Source organism: Dromaius novaehollandiae, chromosome 6, assembly GCF_036370855.1.
Source record: "Dromaius novaehollandiae isolate bDroNov1 chromosome 6, bDroNov1.hap1, whole genome shotgun sequence".
Lineage (NCBI taxonomy): Eukaryota > Metazoa > Chordata > Aves > Casuariiformes > Dromaiidae > Dromaius > Dromaius novaehollandiae.
The window spans coordinates 44,079,308-44,097,171 of record NC_088103.1 but is presented as its reverse complement, the minus strand read 5'-3'; the positions used below and the strand labels follow the sequence as shown (position 1 = coordinate 44,097,171).

At 34.9% G+C, this 17,864-nt stretch overlaps 1 protein-coding gene across 13 annotated transcripts in view; it reads left to right on the top strand.

The window, feature by feature from the left end:
- Positions 1-17,864, top strand: part of ATE1 (arginyltransferase 1) — a 95,199-nt gene that overhangs the window by 59,172 nt on the left and 18,163 nt on the right. For 11 of the 13 annotated variants that reach the window (XM_064514326.1, XM_064514330.1, XM_026105548.2 and 8 more), the window contains one exon: positions 14,234-14,354. The exons of 1 other annotated variant lie outside the window; for it this stretch is intronic. In XM_064514326.1, coding sequence (XP_064370396.1) covers positions 14,234-14,354 — 121 coding nt within the window. Of the gene's footprint in view, positions 1-7,653; positions 14,355-17,864 lie in introns of those variants that run through there. One more of the 13 variants, XM_064514327.1, reaches the window with a different exon arrangement.

The following is a 17,864-nucleotide window of genomic DNA, read 5'->3' as shown; positions in this document are numbered from 1 at the left end:
CAGACAGTTGTAGATTTGATCAGAAGCTTGTGAGTTCCTTCAGTCCTGCAGGTAGCTTAGCCAAAATGTACTCTAGAGTTATTGACGGTCCAGATTGAAATGCTTCCTTTGCACACACAGAATTATGGCATGCAAGTCATTATATTCAAAACAATATTCGGCTGGGATGGCCAGTTACATGAAGTACTACCAGAATAGGATAAATTACTGTATAGTAATATATATTGCTTGAACAGATGCATCACTTTTTTCAGATTATTCATTATTTAAATGATCTTGGTGGGTATAACAGACATTTATTATGTATCTACATGCTTGAGATTTCAAAAAGTGTTGAAATGTAAATAGTATTTGAATATTTATACAAGCAAATGCACTGAGTATTGTGTATATTTGTGTTGAATGATTAAGGTAAGTTAGTTTTAGGCTTTTGATTTGTCATTGGATTTTCAGAAACATGTTAAGTACACCATATTTTGATGTAAAGTCTAAAACTTAGACCTATTTTTCATAGTTCTGCATTAACGATTCAGTAGTACTTGTTGTTTCTACATGTGTATAAGTGAATAGAAATTTTAAGAAGTTAGAGTGGCAATTTTTAAAGTGATATGGATTTAGTTACACAAGCAGCACCAATGCTTTTGAAAATCCCACTTTATGTTCATAGCATAGTTTAATCTAATGCCAACATCTCCCAACCGAGTTCTTAATTAGATGTGTATTTCAACTCATACAAATATCGGTATTTCACTGAGGGAAATGATAAACAACTTGAAAAGCTGTGAATTAGTCTAATATTTATTATGTCTGGACTGGACATGAAGGTGAAGTATGCACTTACATATTCAGTATATGGCTACCATCAGCCCAGACTTTCCTGGGTATGGCGTCATCTCTTGCCCTGGATGGATTTGGATAGATTTTTGGCAGGTTCTATTAGAGGCAGAAACAGGACTTTGGGGAAGGAGGGTAGTATTTTTGGTGGTGATATGGGCTTGGCCAGTCACAAAAATCGAAGGTAAGGCAGTGGTGGGTACAAATGGTAACGCAAAGTTAGCTCTGATGTGAACGGCAGGCCAGCGCAGCACAAGAGGCACTGAACAGCAAGCGCTAGCTCATGCTCTGAGGGGCTTCGGACTCTGGGGTTGTTGAGTGAGGTGAAAGGCTGAGTTTCGGAGCTTGGAGAGGAGAAAGTGTGGGGTTTGTGGGGTAAAAAATGGTTTGAGGAGAGTGATTGGGGAGAGGTGGGGAAAGGTGGAGACGGCTCAGAAGCTGATGAGGACTGGTGCTGGTAGGGGCTTTATGCTGTCGGGGAAGAGGTGAGGCTAGATTAGTGCAGGGCTAATGAAGATCGAGGTAATAGTGTGGAGAGCTTTTGGACTAGCAATTAATACCCTGGTGGTGGTTTAGTTCTGGTAAATGTTAATTTTCTCTTTCCCTATGCAGCTGTACAGAAATTCTATCAATTTAATTCTATGTTTGGATATTTTTATTTTTCAATTGAATAAACATTGTCTGTAGTGTTTTTGCTTTGAAAACCAGATAGTAAAAGCATCTTTGACAGATATTAATTTAGCTTTCCTGTGGAGTGTGTCTGTAAGCTACTTAGATGGATGCTTTCCTTCCAGATACAACACCAGCTAATGAGGTATTAAAGAATGTTTAAAGCTACTTGATACCAATCTGACAATTTTGCATGTATTTGTTGTATGCATATGTGTAGAGCATGGGTGTGAAATACTGGGGTGTGCATAAACTTTAATACTTTATTTCATACATTCTGTTTAATGAACACGTAAAAGTACTGTCAGCTTATGGCAACTCTTCAAGAGAAAGATATGGGCTCCACATGATTGAAACGTCACTTTTTTACTACTTGCAGCTGCCAAAATAAACTCCTTTTGAGATAGACATAAGTCAACATTGTTAATGTGTGTCTGTACTGAAGCATTCCTCTTGAGGCCCCTGCTTGGGTTTTATCGTTTTGTCACAGTTGCACAGTTTATCTCCCTTTCTGAGTTTAATGCTAGAGCCCCTTTAAGAATTTCTGCAGTAGGAGATTTAAAGTAAACATGTTCCATACCAGTAACAATGTGATTTCTCTCCCTAAGACCTGTATTTTTTAAAGTAAAAAGACAGTTTACATACTCTTTCTTACTGGTTGTTTTACACTCAGGCTTTCTCAGGGCGCTTCTTGTCCCTGCTTGAATCCTCTAAGGGCAAGACAGGTACTAGCTTCCAGCTTCAGAAGTGTGTCTGTGTGCTACCCTCTTGAGTTAACTTGTTCTCAACTGGCTATTTAATAGAAATTTCCAGTACACAAATTAACCGGGTTTACATGTTTTATTTAAAATCGCAAGATCATTTTTCTCTTTTCCTGTAAGATTTTTGAATGTGCAGCTGTTTCAAGTTCACAGTAAATCTCACCATCTGTAGATGTGTACAAATGCACCTTAAATGAGAAATATTCTTTGAAATTTCAGTCTTGTGTTGATGTGAGTGTTCTGCCAGTTCAGTATCACTGACATTGCCCAAATGGTAATAAACAAGAGAGAGGGAAAATGGCAATATTTGAAGGTCCACAATATTTGCTGCTGGTGGCAGTCTGTACAGTTCCAGTCAGGGAATGTACAGTATGCTATTCCTATAAATACCATCTCATATCATTGTCTCATCTTTTTTGTATGCCAAATACAAATTTTATGTATAACACTGAAAGTTAAATTTAGTTTCACTAGTTTATTTTAAGAAGGTGCCATTTAGCACAGATTGACAGATACAACCTTTTCTGTGCAAACACCTAATAAGTATACAAAAAACAACCTCCCAAAAATTAATCCAAAAAACTTCTAAAAACCTTGGGAAATACAGGAAGGTAAACTAGATGCACCAATAGTTTGGTGATATGAAAGTACTTTAGGAAAGATGCTTAAAAAGTTATCCTGATTTTATGTAAGCTCTTTTGAGTGGCTGCATACTTCTAATATTTATCTTTGCTTCTCAGTTTGAAGAGTTGTCTTCATACCTGTCTGTCATTTGGATATTATTATTTCAGCTTTGAATAAACAATCAGCCAGCTTAAGTCAGTTCAGAATCCATAAACTCGCTGTTTCTGTCATCAAAAGTCTGGAACCAGGATACAATAGCTGTTGCAGACTAAATAACGTTATTTATTGGTCTTAAAGGGGACTTTTTATAATCTTTTGTAGTATTGTCTTTGTAGAGTGTGAAACACTATATACATTGCTTTGAGTAGCTGTATACAGTACTTCACATTTTTGTGCTATGATTTATAGAGTTACCAAATGACATCTCCAAAATGAAAGGGTGGTGTTGAATTGCTTATGTAATTCTCCCAAATTAAACTTTCCAGAAAATTCATAAAACAGAGTTTCTGAATGTTTCTGTTGTAGAAGCTAGTAAGTAAGTACACATTGTGTTGAAGAAACAATGGAAATTAGGTAGTCAGAAGTGGCTGAAGAGTGTAGTTAGAGAGGAATCCATAAAAGATGGAGTTAACATTTGAATTTAGAATGGCTTTTCCCATCTCTCTGCTGTCACAAAGGGCAAAAAGTCGTGACTGTTTTTCAGATGGTAACTTGCAGAAATGCACACACAAATTCAGCCTAGTATAATTCATTGTTTAGATTAAGCTTAGTGAAGTCTAAGAATAGTAAATGCTGGATTTGTATGCATGTATTAATGACTGAACACATTTTTCATTTTTCTGAAGTGTGTACAAGGTTAAATCTAAGGAGTTAGATTTACAGAGGAGTCATCGTGGTTATGAAGATCTGTACTCGTGGATTCTTTTGCACAATCAGCGTCTTACTTAGTGGGATAACTGAAAATTATTGAGGTGTGGTTCCTAATTAAACTGCAATCTCTGTCTTCCTCTTCTTATTATATACATCTACATCCATCTCTCTCTCTCTCTCTCTCTCTCAACCAGCAAAAAATGAGTTAGTACAGGTATCAGGTGGGAATAGGCAGAGATGTTTACCTGCTTTTGTTTGGGCTTACAAGCAAAGAAAATATATTTAAGGGAAGACCAGCTCTGAATAGGAAAACATCCCTGGTTTTTTTTGACACTTAAGGTTGAGAAGTTCTCCTTTGAAAGGAAAGTCTTTGCCTATATAAGAAACAATTCAGCTGGGTGTTAATACAGGACAGCGCTTACAGACTAGTCATTTCTATTTCTTCATATAGACCATACTCATGATTTTGTTCTTCCCTGTTAAAATAAATAGTAGTTCTGTTAAACTGCAGGTTAATGTCTAGTAAAGAATCTTTCTCATTTGCATACTTTCATAATTTCCCCTTCCAATATCAACTCAAGAAGTCTAAATCTGATTTTCACACTTGGAAGTTGGGATATTGAGGATCTGACAAGAGAGGGGGAGAGGTGTTCAGAAATGCTACTTCCATTGACCTACATTTATTTCCCTAACGAATTTGATATTTGCATATGTAATTGCACCATTTTAGAGATATAAATCTCTGCTTACAGATAAAAATATCTCTATTGAAAATACTTCTGAATAGTCCAACATCCAGAATACCTGAAAATTGTTAATTCTTCTAAATGTTTAAATCTGATTTATTGCTGGATCTTGTAGGCACTCCAGAAGTTCTGAGCACTTTAAAGAATCCTCTTGTGTTGTGTCATTGTCCTCAAGAAAACAAATTGTATCTATTGATCAGCCTCTGCTTTATTTTGTAAAATTACTTCTCTTCAAAGGCTGGTATTCCCTTTATTAAAAGGTACAATATGCTTTATTTTGAGTATTTTGCATATGTTTGGGGAGAAATAGTAGAAGGGTATTCATAATTTAACTACTATTTGTTTGCTATAACTCTCTTCCCTGATTTAATACTTGAAACAATAGTTCAGTTCATTTAAGTGCATTGACTGATATGGATTTCTGGAATTCCTTGTCCTGTTTTTACAAACTTTAACCTGTTTGGTTAATATTTGTATAATGTTCATGTAGTAAAAAAACAAGCAAAGCAAAGCAAAAACCCACCTCAACTAAATAAATAAGGAAAAACTTTTGTAATCAAGTATAAATCAAGAGAGCTATTTAGTAAATCCATTCATATCTTTACTATATGTCTGCCTAGCCTTCAGAAGATGTTAAAAGTGTAGTTCTTATGAAATAATTCCTGAACGTGTAGGGTGTTTTTTTCTCTTATGTGTAAGCCTGATCACTGCTACTATTTCAGATACAGTGGCTCTAATTGCTTAGAACAAGCAATCCAAAACTCTCATTTACTGATTTTTGTAAATGAAAAAGAACAAACTATTGGCAAGAAGTCTTGGAGAAGAGAGCAATGCTTGAAAATAGCTGACAGAATGTGCACAGAGCTGTAGGTTATATTTACTTCCAACTGATAACAATGTTACCAGCTCACCAGAAGCTGATAAAAGAGCAGGTAATAAATGCACGTCTTGCACCTGACGCTGGTGCAGCAGCCATTCATAATAGTGAAGCAGTTGTCTCTTGAGCATGCTAATTACTGTTCAGTTTTAAACTTAAAACCAGAGTTATCTCGTTGAGTAATGGGCTGGTGTCAGTGAGGATCATTAATATTCGAGTATGGCCACAGACGCACGTTACGCACTTCTGTTGGCTACGTGAATCTTTCTGATGCCGCCATTGTATGTCAACGTGCAGCAGTTCACAGCCTGGGCTGTGTCACCCAGACATCAACCTCCCTTAGCCTGCTTTACTCGGTGACCGGGGGGAATGACAACATTAGCATGGAAGTGGAAGAAGAGCTGGACAGAGACTAAAAGGGGAGGGGGAATTTGTGTTTCCATCACAGACTTTCACCTTTTTCCTCAATGTAAAGCAGTTCTTTCTGTAGCAGTCCGTGAACCTTTTCAGATACCTCTTGGCCATTTTCCAGTATCAAAAACAGACTGGAAAGTGTCTAATATTTCAGATTATTATTATGAGAGAGGAAAAAGTGAAGGTAGGTATTTAGACTGTGTACTGAGTTATGAAGGTGGGAGGAATCAAACAAATCAGGATATCGCTAGAAAAAACATGCATTGGGAAAACAAAGATGTAATAATACTTCCTTAAAACATCTGGGGAGTTGGGCAGGGAAGGGTATTTCTTTGTCAGTGCTCTGTACAGAGCAGTAACTTAGGCAAGTATGAGATTTACCTTAAATCTGAGTGAAATTGAACATAAATTCAATTGGATGCCATTTTTGTAGTGGATTAAGAGGATGCAGACAGTTAGTGGCCAATCAGTAGCGTGATAGTTGTGGTTTGTTTATCACAAGCCTAAGCTTGTTTCCTTTTTGCCAAAAACAGAAATGGCTTTTACCATTATCTTAGATATTTTATGTTTACCCTACTGAGATACTCTGTTTGCTTGAGGGATGTGATCAAAACTGTTTGAAACACTAAAAAATTTTGTATTGAATGAAGAACAGATAAATCTGAATATATAGTCAACTAGCTGTAAGAAACCATTTGTTTCCTACTATTTCTAGGAAATACACGTAACAAATGCCGTAACTATTTTATCGTTGTAACCAACCAGTTTATGATTAATTATTTTGTCTAATACTTTATATGGAAATTGGAAATGAACAGAAAATAGATGAAAGTTGGCAAATGATACCATTGCTTTGATCATTCAGTTTAAAGACTGGGACGCACAAGCAGAATAGCAAGAAAGTAATGTCGTACATTAAGTGGTGGTTGGTATGACTGTGATTAAAAATATTATGAATAATTATAAATTATAGTTCAGCTAGTCACTAACAATACAAAACTGCAATAGTCTTGCATGCAGAGGCACAGAATGATTATGAACTTCTGTACTTCTATCTGAAATACAACTTTAAATAATGTATAGGTTTCATCTATGCACAAGAAACTGAACAGCACAGGGGAAGGTGAGCATTTTGTCCATGAGTTTCTGTGTATGAGATGCAGTAGGAACTGTGCTATACTTCTCTGGCTGGCCTATAAGTTTTCCACAACAGAGATTTTGTGCTTAAAAATTGTAACTAAAAGAATGAAAATCAGCACATCTTTTTGAATAGGAAAGAACGTTTCCCTTGCACTTCATATACTTCTCATAAGTAGTTTGAGTTTTATGAAGTACAAAATGAATTTTGGTTATTATGAATAAAATCCTTTGAGGATTACCATGCATTAGGCACAGCTGCATTTCTCTAATCCCTTTGCAGTATTCTTTAATAACCGAAAGGTAGCTAAGTTCTCAAGAATGTAGCACTTGTGTCCTAAAAAATTTTGATCACATAATTTGTAATTTTGCCATTTAGATAAAATCGGCCCATGTGGTACTATTATTGAAGTATGAGGCAGTCTGTTTGCTTGTGCAACAGTGTGGATTCCACAGTGAAATCCAAACTGGTATTACTTATTCACTGGGATATCCACAAAATATACATTTGCTGATTTAGCTCCTTTTAGTATATCCTTTCTTTCTGATGAATACTTTTGTTGACAAAACTGATGTTCGGCTGTCTCCATTGATAAATAAAGCTTCGTTGTTTATTCCGTATCTACTCACCTTTTTTTTGTTTATTTCAAAAGGTTAAAAACAATTACTTTCTATGAGATGGGGGCAAATTTATCTAGTGTTTAAAAAATTTGTTTTTAAGTCTTTCAGGCCTAGCTATATACACACATGGCGCACACATGAGCGACTGCCGACCGTCGGAAGCACAAATGGATTCAGATGTTCAGCTCTTTGTCTCTGCTGGTTCTGGCTCACCTCGCTGGCTCAGGGTGGCATAGTCCAAACACCGTTTGTGAAAGCAGAGCAGTTAGAGTTACTTGCAAAGGACTCTCCTGGGGGTTCGATAAAGTCGATTTCTGTTTATGTAATGAAATCAGGGAGCAAGGGTCTGCTGTAGTACTTTGCTGATGGGATTCCACTGGTGTTGTCTTTCAGTGAAAAGACTGAATTTAATAAACCTTTAGTCTGACACACTCTTTCTCATGTTCTGCTGCCCAGCTTTAATGGATTGCTGTTGATAATTTGGGGGGTTATTTTGTTTACGTAGTCTGAGAGCTGCTTTTTAAGCAGCTGGCTAGAAACTGAGATGAAGGAAATCTTAATTCACTTTTATTAAAAGATCAATAGGTTTATTGTGAAAAATAGAATACAGATGTAAACTGTACTCAATAAAAGAATTAAATGTGTGTTTAACCTTCCTTTTTTGTTTGTTCAGTGCTACTGGTACTTGACCTCCTTTGTTTTTGAGACTGTTCTCTTTCTTGGTACTTCTATGTTTTAAATTTTACTTAGATTACAAAAACAAACTTTGCTGATGTTTTTCATCTCAAATGCTTACCAAATCCCTCAGATTTTGCAAAATATTTTAAAAGTAATCTCCAGACTAAATTCTTAGTGAAAACTTTGCCCTTGCTTTGGGATGAAAGTTCAGAGAAGTTCTGATTGATTTTTATTTGGAAATTGTGAAAGAAAAAATATCATAGTGTGAAGTATTAATTTAGGCTTGGCAACCTCACTGTAAAACTTATTTCCAAATGTTTCCAATTAAAATGCAGCATGTCTAACAGTATGAGTGAAAGCACCTTAAATATTTTTTCCTATTTATATTATGTCAGAGGAAGAATGCCCCAAACAGTAGTGAAAATAAAAATCTTTGAGTTTTTTTTATTAAAGTCATGTTTGTATTGCAGTGAGGTGGTTTAGTAGAAGAAATCACACTATCAGGTTTTTCTTAGCTATGTTAATTTTCAGTATTGCTATTAAAACAAGCTAGTTGATAGGTTATTTAGAAATACTTATCAAAATGCTATTTTTTCTTTTAGTTTATTTTTAATTAGGGATACCTCTCATGTATGTAGTTTTTTAGGAAGAGTGAAGCGCTAGTGTTACTACTAGAATTTTGAGACAAATCATAAAAGTTTTGTGGTTCAAAATGTTGGAGAAGGCTCTCATCTTATTAATCAGTGTAGATAAATGTAAATTGATGTACCTTAAATTTATCTATAAACAATCATTTCTGAGTGGAGTGTTACCCTTCAGGGATGATATGTTAGGATTACTTTAGATACTTCCTTGAAAGTGTCAGCTCAGTTCTAAGTAGCGGTCAAAACAGTAAATCAAATATTGGGAATTACTAAGGAAAGAATAGTGAATAAAAAGGCATCATTATGCTACTACATGAATCCTGTGTGCTCTTCTGCATCTCGAACAATGTAGTTTTAATGTTTTCCCCCTTTGGCCATTCCTGTTTTTTCAAAGGAGATAAAGCAAAGTTGGAAAAAGGACAGGATGACTAGGATGATAAAAAGTATGAAATGATTTCCAAAGGAGAACAAGTAAAGAATTTAGGTCACCTTAGGCTGAGGGAGATATGATAAAGGTCTGTAAAATCATGGGTAGTGTGAAGAAGGTGATGTGGGAATGACTGTTCACTGCATTTTCCTAGCAAAAGAAATAAAGGCCAGCAAATGGAACTACAGGTTCTTGCAGATCTGAAGTAAAGAAAAGCAGTCATTTTTGACCCAAGTCATTAAACTCTAGAACTTCTTGCCTCAGAAATTCATGAATATTTAAGTTTTCATGTGTTTAAAAAGTGACTTGACCAAGAAAAATTCATTTAGGATTATTAAATGGCTGGTGAAACGCATTATTATTGAAGTTGTTTTATGGTTGTGGAAGTATCTGTATTACAACTTATTCGAGGTCAAGAGAATATTGATGGAGTGACAATATATGCTTGCACCATTCTAATAATCTTCACTGAGTATTTTCTATTGACCACTGTCAGAGAGAGAATATTTGGCTGTATCGTAGACATCTGGTGTGACCTACAGTGGCTGTTCTCATGTTATAACAGCCCAAAAAGTGTTGATCTTCTGTCTCAAGAAGGGTATTTGTGGATGTCCCTGAATTTTAGGCAGATAGGGTCAACAGTAATGAAATTTTAGGTAAGTATATTTTTAATATCCAAAAACATTTCAGAATAGCACATCATATGTCCTGCTGAGCATTTCTCTACTAAGTGTATTGCAGAAACACTGGGAGAAGTATGTGCAGTTGTTGTATATTGACATAGCTTGTTTCATCAGCAGGTGGCATTGGATTTAAGAAGCTGAAACATAAGACAAGTGGTCAGGGTTGATCTGTAAGATGATACTTTTTGTTGAAAGTCTTGTAGTTAATGATTCCCAAGATGTTCTGTACTTTATAATCAGTGCTACTGTGCAAGAACTCTTAAATTGTGAGATAAAGGAAAGTAAAATGTTTTCAGCTGTGGTTTTTACTGTAGACTGAATTATTTCTGAAATGTCTTCTAATTTAATATGAAGCTGAAGAGAAATAATTTTCAAAAATAGTATTGGAAATCTGAATTTCTCCTACTGTGACAGTTATCTCTGAGGTTAGCTCTGCATTAGTTTTCTTCTAGAGATCCCCTTTCTCTTTTGGATTTATGTTGGGTTTATTCTCAATATTACTGGTTTGCAGCGTATGGATAGTACACTTAGAGGCAATTATTTTAGATGACACAATCATTTTAGGGGACATAATGAAGTTTGAATGTGTGCCTTTTTCTTAAAGTACAAATACTCCTGTATGTGAGGCATAATCTGTCTGGATTCTGTGAGATGCACAATTTTTTCGCAGCCCAGGAATAAGGGAATAGGAAGAAAAGAGGAATTCATGGTTGATTGTTTTCATATTGAGTCGTTGTGATTTTTAAGCAAGAAAGAAAATTGGGAGCAAGTCCTTTAGATAAATCCCTTTTTGGATTTGCCTTTTTAAGTTGTATCACTGTAAATACAGCACCAACACTGTTCATTGGGAAACTCAAATATGTGTGTCTCCATATTCCCACTTCCTCCACTGAACAATGCACGGGATTTGGGTTTAACCAGTAGAGCAAATAGCATACCTTCCGAGGGAGAAAAAAGCCTTACCTTTATTTTTAAAAGTATTCCCAAATATACTAAAGTGACGATATTGAAAAGCATCAATGGCTTGTTTAATTTTTGCTTCTAATATTTTGTATCACAGCTCAGTGATACCTCTTTCATATAAGCCATCACCTCAGTTCACACATCTGCAGTGAAGTTTATTAGTAAGACCCTAAATCTCAGGGGAAGAAGAAATCTAAAGAAAACCACCTCAGAACTGTTTCCTCTTTTCTTCCATCTAAACACAGAAATTTAATGTAGTATAGTAGAGACTTTTCTGTGAGCATTAGATGAATCTCATAATACTTTGAGAATAAAATTTTTCATATAGCAACAAAAGAATATAGGATCATGTAATTCCTGTTCAAATGAAGCAATTATCTGCCTTCAATAGTAGGAATCTGAGTAATTTTCTTCTGATCTCAAAAAATTCAACCAGTCACTTCAGAAAATGAATAAGGAGCTTTTACATATGATAGACTAAAATATTCTGTTGCCTGTATACTTTCATGAGATTCATGGAAACATGTTTTGACTGTCATGCCTGTGGATATACATGGAAATTCCACTTCAAAGAGGGATTGTAGCTCTTGAAGTAAAAATGTTTTGCTGTCATTGCATGTTAGCTGGCACAATATAAATGTGAAGCTGAATTAGGTCTTTAGTCATAAAATGTTTGAAATTAGAAGGTTTAATGAATTACAAAACTAGTATCTCAGTCAATTTCAGAAATATCAAATACATGTAATTAACTGGCTTTGAATGGATGTCACTGAAATCTTATGAACCACTAGAATGTTTTCTTATTATGACTTTGAAAAAATACAAAATCTGTGATAGTCCAGTATGAGATTGTGCTTTATAGTGAATATAGCAAAATGATACCTGTGATGACGTTGTAAGAATTGGCCAGAGTTACTGTTATTTTTATGGTTTACTATCATGATTATATATCTTTAATTAGCCCAAGACCCCCAAAGTAGACAGTGGATCTGCTGTGATGGATTGGATAACAATTTTTTCCCATTACCACTTTACTGTGTACAAAAGAATACAGTTTTTGTTGTGATCTATCGATGTTAGAACGCTGTTAATTTTAGACATTACATTTTATGACAGAATACAACATCATAGAAGTAATTAGGAAATTTAAAATAGGGCTGCATAGTGATAAGATTTTCAAGTGTTGGATTCACAAACGTGATGTGTTTTAAGATCTAGGGGCAGTACCTTCTAGTAAAACTGTAGGTGACTGAACAATCTTTTAGTTATGAGTATAACCATGTTACTAGGCATGTGGCTAAACTGCCACCTTATACTTTTTGTATCTAAGCAACAGCTTTGAAAGATGTTTACTTGGCTCTTTCCAACTTCTTGACCTGTTGAGAAAAATAGATTGAATTCACAAGTAATTATCTTTTAATAGTTTTTTTTTGTCTGACCGAAAAGGCATATTGTTTCCCAAACCCTTAAATTGTTTCATCTGAGTAATAGTGACTTAAATTGTTCTTTAAGCATTACATTCACTTACCTTTCAGCTATTTCTGTTTAGAAGGCATAACGTTTCAAAGTGGTTTATTTAATAAATCCATTTCCATTCTCTGTCTTGAGAAAATTTCCTAAAGCTTTGAGATTTAAGCTTATGCATGGAATTAGAGGAATATTGTTTTAATTTAATACAGAAATTTGCATTAAAAAAACCCCACAGTAGTTACAGGTTGATCCTGAATGTGTATCAAAGGAGAAAATCAGAGTCATATAGTGAGCCTATTCTTTCACTGTGCAGTGACTGTTTGCGGAAAGCCCTCCTAAATGAAAAATAAATGCAAATAGTCATCGTAATCTAGCAATAGGCATTCATTGTTAAAGCTATCTTTCAAAAAGATACACAATAAAGTGATGGGTGACTGGAGAGAATAGAGTTACTTGTGGATTAGAATTGGCCATAGTTCAGTGCTGAAAAAGGGAAATGCTTTGGAGTATCTAAACTGTGAGCCTGACTGGCTAGACAGGCATTTCAGAAAGACGCAACAGGCATCTGATAAGGTTTGTCATGAACTGGTTAGGCCATCTGATTTTTTTTTTTTTTTAACCTTAATCTTACTCATCTTATGAAAGTTTTTTGTTTAGTATTTTGTATGGATAGTTGTGATTTACTTTTTATTGGATATAATTTATAGATTTCTGACTCAGATGTTAAACTTGGTAGGAAATACATAATAAGTAATTCTTTCACTGTAAACATTGTCAAGAACTGAACAGTAAGTAAATAGAAAGGATTTGGAATATCTGTCAGAATTCAGGAAATGATTCTTCTGATCCTCCAAGATCATATGCATTGCTGCATAAAGCTGTGTGTATAAATGAAGAATAGCAGAGCTTGTGAATGCGACTTTTTAAAACATATTTTTATCACCATACCATAGTCACAATAATTGTAAGTTCCTTCTCAAGCCTCAGTCAGGGTCATTCGCACTATATGGCTATGGAGGTTGAGAGGGTATGAATTAAATGAATAACGGCTCAAGGGTGTATTTTTAGCGGAAATTGTAGGCCTGTGAATAATCTTTTTTTGAATCAACTGAAGATCTGATAAGAGGAGGTCATTATCACTGAGCTAGTTATTCTTTCTGTAGTTCATGAGAAAGTAAATATTACTGTTTAGTTTCTGTGAATGTCTGCAAAGATTATCTTTTTAATAAATCAACAAAAAAAGTAAAATTTCACTAATCATAAGCTATTCTAGGATAACTCCATGAATTGAAAGAAAATAATACTGTTTAAGGGGCAGTGACCATTACTAGTGCAGTAAAAATAGTATGCTACTTATTATTGTGGGTTTTTTCCTGTTAGAAAGATTTTTTTGTCTCCATTATTTGCTAGAATGAATAACATTTGAGACAAGCTGCTTTCTGAAGTGCTGAGTTTTTTAGTGTCAGCACCAACTCAGTAGAATTCTAGACAGTAACTTAAGTATAGAATTTCAGTAAGCAAAGCCAAAACTTTTCTAATTCATCTTGGACACTATAAAATGTGTTATGTTGATTTTACATGTTTTTTTTAAGTTAAGGTTACCTTTGTATCCCTGATGTGATGCAGAAATTACTAAAGGACAGATCCTGTGTTTACAGTGAAGCTGTTTCTGGCTCATTTTGTTTAGTCTTGATTAAAACCATTCCTTGTCTATAGGAAAATCTGGAAATGTGTAACCAGAGTGTTTTTGTGCAACTGATACGACTTCTTTTTTCTTTTCATTTTTTTTTCCCCTTTTCCCTTTCCCGTTTCTAGGGTCAGTATAGGCCCTCTGACTTATTGTGTCCCGAGACATATGTCTGGATGCCTATTGAACAGTGTCTACCCCTACTTGAGCATTCTAAATATTGTCGTTTCAACCAGGATGTAAAAGCAGGTAAGTTTATAAGTAACGATGGGCCTCTAAATTGTGTGTCTTGTTTTCACAATATATTGGTATCATCTGCTACTAAAACATTATGTAAATCTTATCTATTAAGAAAAGTCTAAAATTCAGAAAACCTCCAGCAAGCTTTAGCAAATACAGTCCTTTTTTTTTTAAATAAAAAATAAGCAATAAGAATTTTAAATACATTCCATTTTATGGATTATCTGTAGTTCAGAGTTAACATATCTTGGTGTCTTCACATGAACATATATGTTATTCTCTGCATGAATAAAAACAATCAAATAGTTATTCCTCCCTTAGATGAATGCATAAAGAAAGCAGGTTAGCATCAATGTACCGAAATGAAAGAGCTTAAAGGCATCAACTGTTAAGAAAAAAAATTGCCAGATTTAGAGTTAGAATCTGTCTGAGAATTTGAAGAATGTGACAAATGGTAAAAACACCTTAAACATCTTGAATTAGGTTGAACATAGGTTTTTTACATTCTGTACAGAATTTACTTTGTGATTTGCTAGCATGGAATGGTCTGAATTACTACTGACCAGAATATAATACAGTGTTAATATTATAAAAGGATGTAATCAAATGAAAAAATTACATATACTTGCTGTAGTTACTACCTGTATGGGCTGATTCCAGGCTCCAAGGAAGTTCTGTCAAGTAGAGAATACCTGGTGTGATGCTTGGATGGAAAGCAAAAATCTTCTTAGCTTCTTTATTAATTACAAATTGCTGATTATCCTCTTCATATTTTTTTTTTGTTTCCCTAATGAATAACAATTGAATAAAGTTGTGATATTATTCAGAGATGTCAATCATTAAGCTCAAGAGCATATAACACCGTGATCTGTTTCTAGCTATCAAAAATACAGATTTACTTTACTGTGAGACTGAGTTGTCTTGATATCAGTTTCCTTTTTATTTTCCATGGCTTTATTTTAAAATTTTCATTCACTCATTAGATGACTGTTGGAGGGGTAAGATGTAAATATATGAATGAAATTTGAAGAGAGATGACAACTTAAGTGCAGTCGTGAACTTCTGGAAGCACTGCTTCAGTTCCTTGGTTTTCCTCATACTGTGCATGTTATGACTTGGTTGCTCAACTGTGACACTAAAATAGTGTTTCCCAATGTAAATATGCTGAAAGGGTAATATTCTGTGTTCAGATGCTATAATACACTTCTAGATATACATACCGATTTATATGTTTTTATGCTAAGGATTCTATAAAAATAGTGTTCGTTAGAGATCTAATGGGTAGCCTTGAGATATAGTGGGAAATGGACTAGGCAACATACTTGGATGCTCTTCGAAGAGGCTATTTGCCACCATGGGAAAAACTCAATTGGTAAGGATTTTAAATTGGCACCACATCTTGATCAACTAGAATCATCGCTAGATTAGTGAGAAGAATTATATATAAAAAAAAAATTACAGAGGTAAGAAGAAGGGAAATTGTTTTAGAGGCCAGTGTTGTTCAAGATGTTCTTGTCATTCAGAAAGAAAAATAGTGCATTCATTTAAAAAAAAAAAAAAAAGAAGAAGAAGAAGAAGAAAAAATGAAGCCCAAGAAGTATGACAGCTAAACTACTGCCTTTTGAAGGTGTTAACCCCATACCAACAAAAGGGCATCATCTTTTCAGTTCTGTGAAGTTCCTGTGGGATATCAAGCATTTAGAGACTGTAGGACATACAACTTTGCATCTTTATCAGCGCACAATATCTCTCTCCAGACACTGCTGGAAATGTGACTTATGTCCTGTGGTTTAAGGAAATTACAACATAGCTATATGTTGAAATGAGCTATACCTGCTGTGAGCTTATATTCTTTTGAGGTTTAAATAGTTGCTAGCTGTTAGGAAGCTGTTTCTCAACAGTAAAACTAGTTTCCTTCTTATTTCTCTACTTTCTACAATAGTCAGTAATATGAGTTTGATTAAGTTACACTGAATTAAAGAGAAAGCAATAGAAATGATGGTATGCTGTATTCTTCATGAACTGGCTTTCTCTAATACTGCTCATAATTATGTCAGTTAAAAAGGTCATAATTTATCAGGAGTGGGACTTCCTGGTTAGAAACCGAGGCTAGTAACCAGATCCAGTGAACAACTGAAGAAAGACTGCAGCTTGCTTTGTTACCTGGGGCAGTAAAACAGGCACCAGAAATAGTCATCCTATATATATATTCTCTGTAAAATCAGGAAGGTTCGGAAATGTTACCTCAAACTAGATCGTTCATCATGTTTGGTAATTTTCTAACCCCCTTTCCCTTCCTTAGGAAAAGGGGTGAGGGACAGGCAAAAAAGTTTTCAACTAAATTTACCCGTTGCAGGTGACCAAAGTGTGGTGTAGCACAGCAGTGAATGCTGCTTCAGCAGGGGTGCTACATGTGGTGACCTTCCACGTCACTGCACTGCCAAAAGGATTCCTGGGTATTCATGCACATTACCTCGTAGAGCGCTCTCATATAATCAGATTTGTTTTGTCTTTTCTGAAAAAACAAAGATCACAAAAGGTAGCAAAAATTTGTTCTAAAGTATTAAAAAGTGTTCACTGGTATTTGCAGAGGATTCTGCCTGTTTTGTATTATGTGGTTGTCCTGGTTTTGAGCATGTTCAAATGGCTTTAACTTGCATTGTTTTCCATCCCCTTCTCCCCTGACATCTAATATTGTTGTTAGCATTTGGAGAATAAAGAGAGGAGAGACAATCTAAACACAGTTATTAACTGTCTAAAAGTCTAAAATGTGTTCAACAGGTAATAACTAAAAATAGCAATCATAGGCACTATGATAAATCCTGTTTTATTATTTAGAATGGCAAATGATGGGTGCCTGATGGTTGAAATAGGGCAAATTCTTGCTGCTTTACTTCTGGCCAGCATTATGGGGTTGAACCTTACTTAACCTCAAAACACTCCAGTCACATAGAAAAAAAGCTCAAGTTTTGTGGCAGCAAAGTCTTGAATTTGATATTTAAATAAACTATGCGGGTTGTCTCTTTATATATCGTTCCCAGGATGTATTGAAAAAATCAGTTACTTTAGGAGGAAAAAAAAAATTGCATAACACTTTTTTTAGGCAATAATGGATGCTCATACCTCAATCATAGACAAAAAGTCACATTTGTCAAGTACTCTTGCTTTTTTAAATCATGTCTTTCATGATTTTTTTATTGTAGTCTGTTCAGTTTAAAAAGCTCAGAAGATCTGGCATCATCTTATAAAGGAAAGATGTTTATTAGGACTTTACTGTATTTTAATATTATGCAGTGACCAGTCACTTCCTTACAAATGCATAAGCAGGTAGTGAAGTAGGGTAGTAATTAAAAGAGGGTTTGGATAATGATGAGTTCAGAAAGCTAAGACTGTGCTAAACTCCTTTTCTTGAAGTGGTATGCAGGCAATGAGCCTTCCCTTTGTAAAGGTAAGCTATGTTTGAAGTGAAGCTGAGTGTACAGATTGGGGTAAATTTATTTAAAAAAAAAAAAAAAAAAG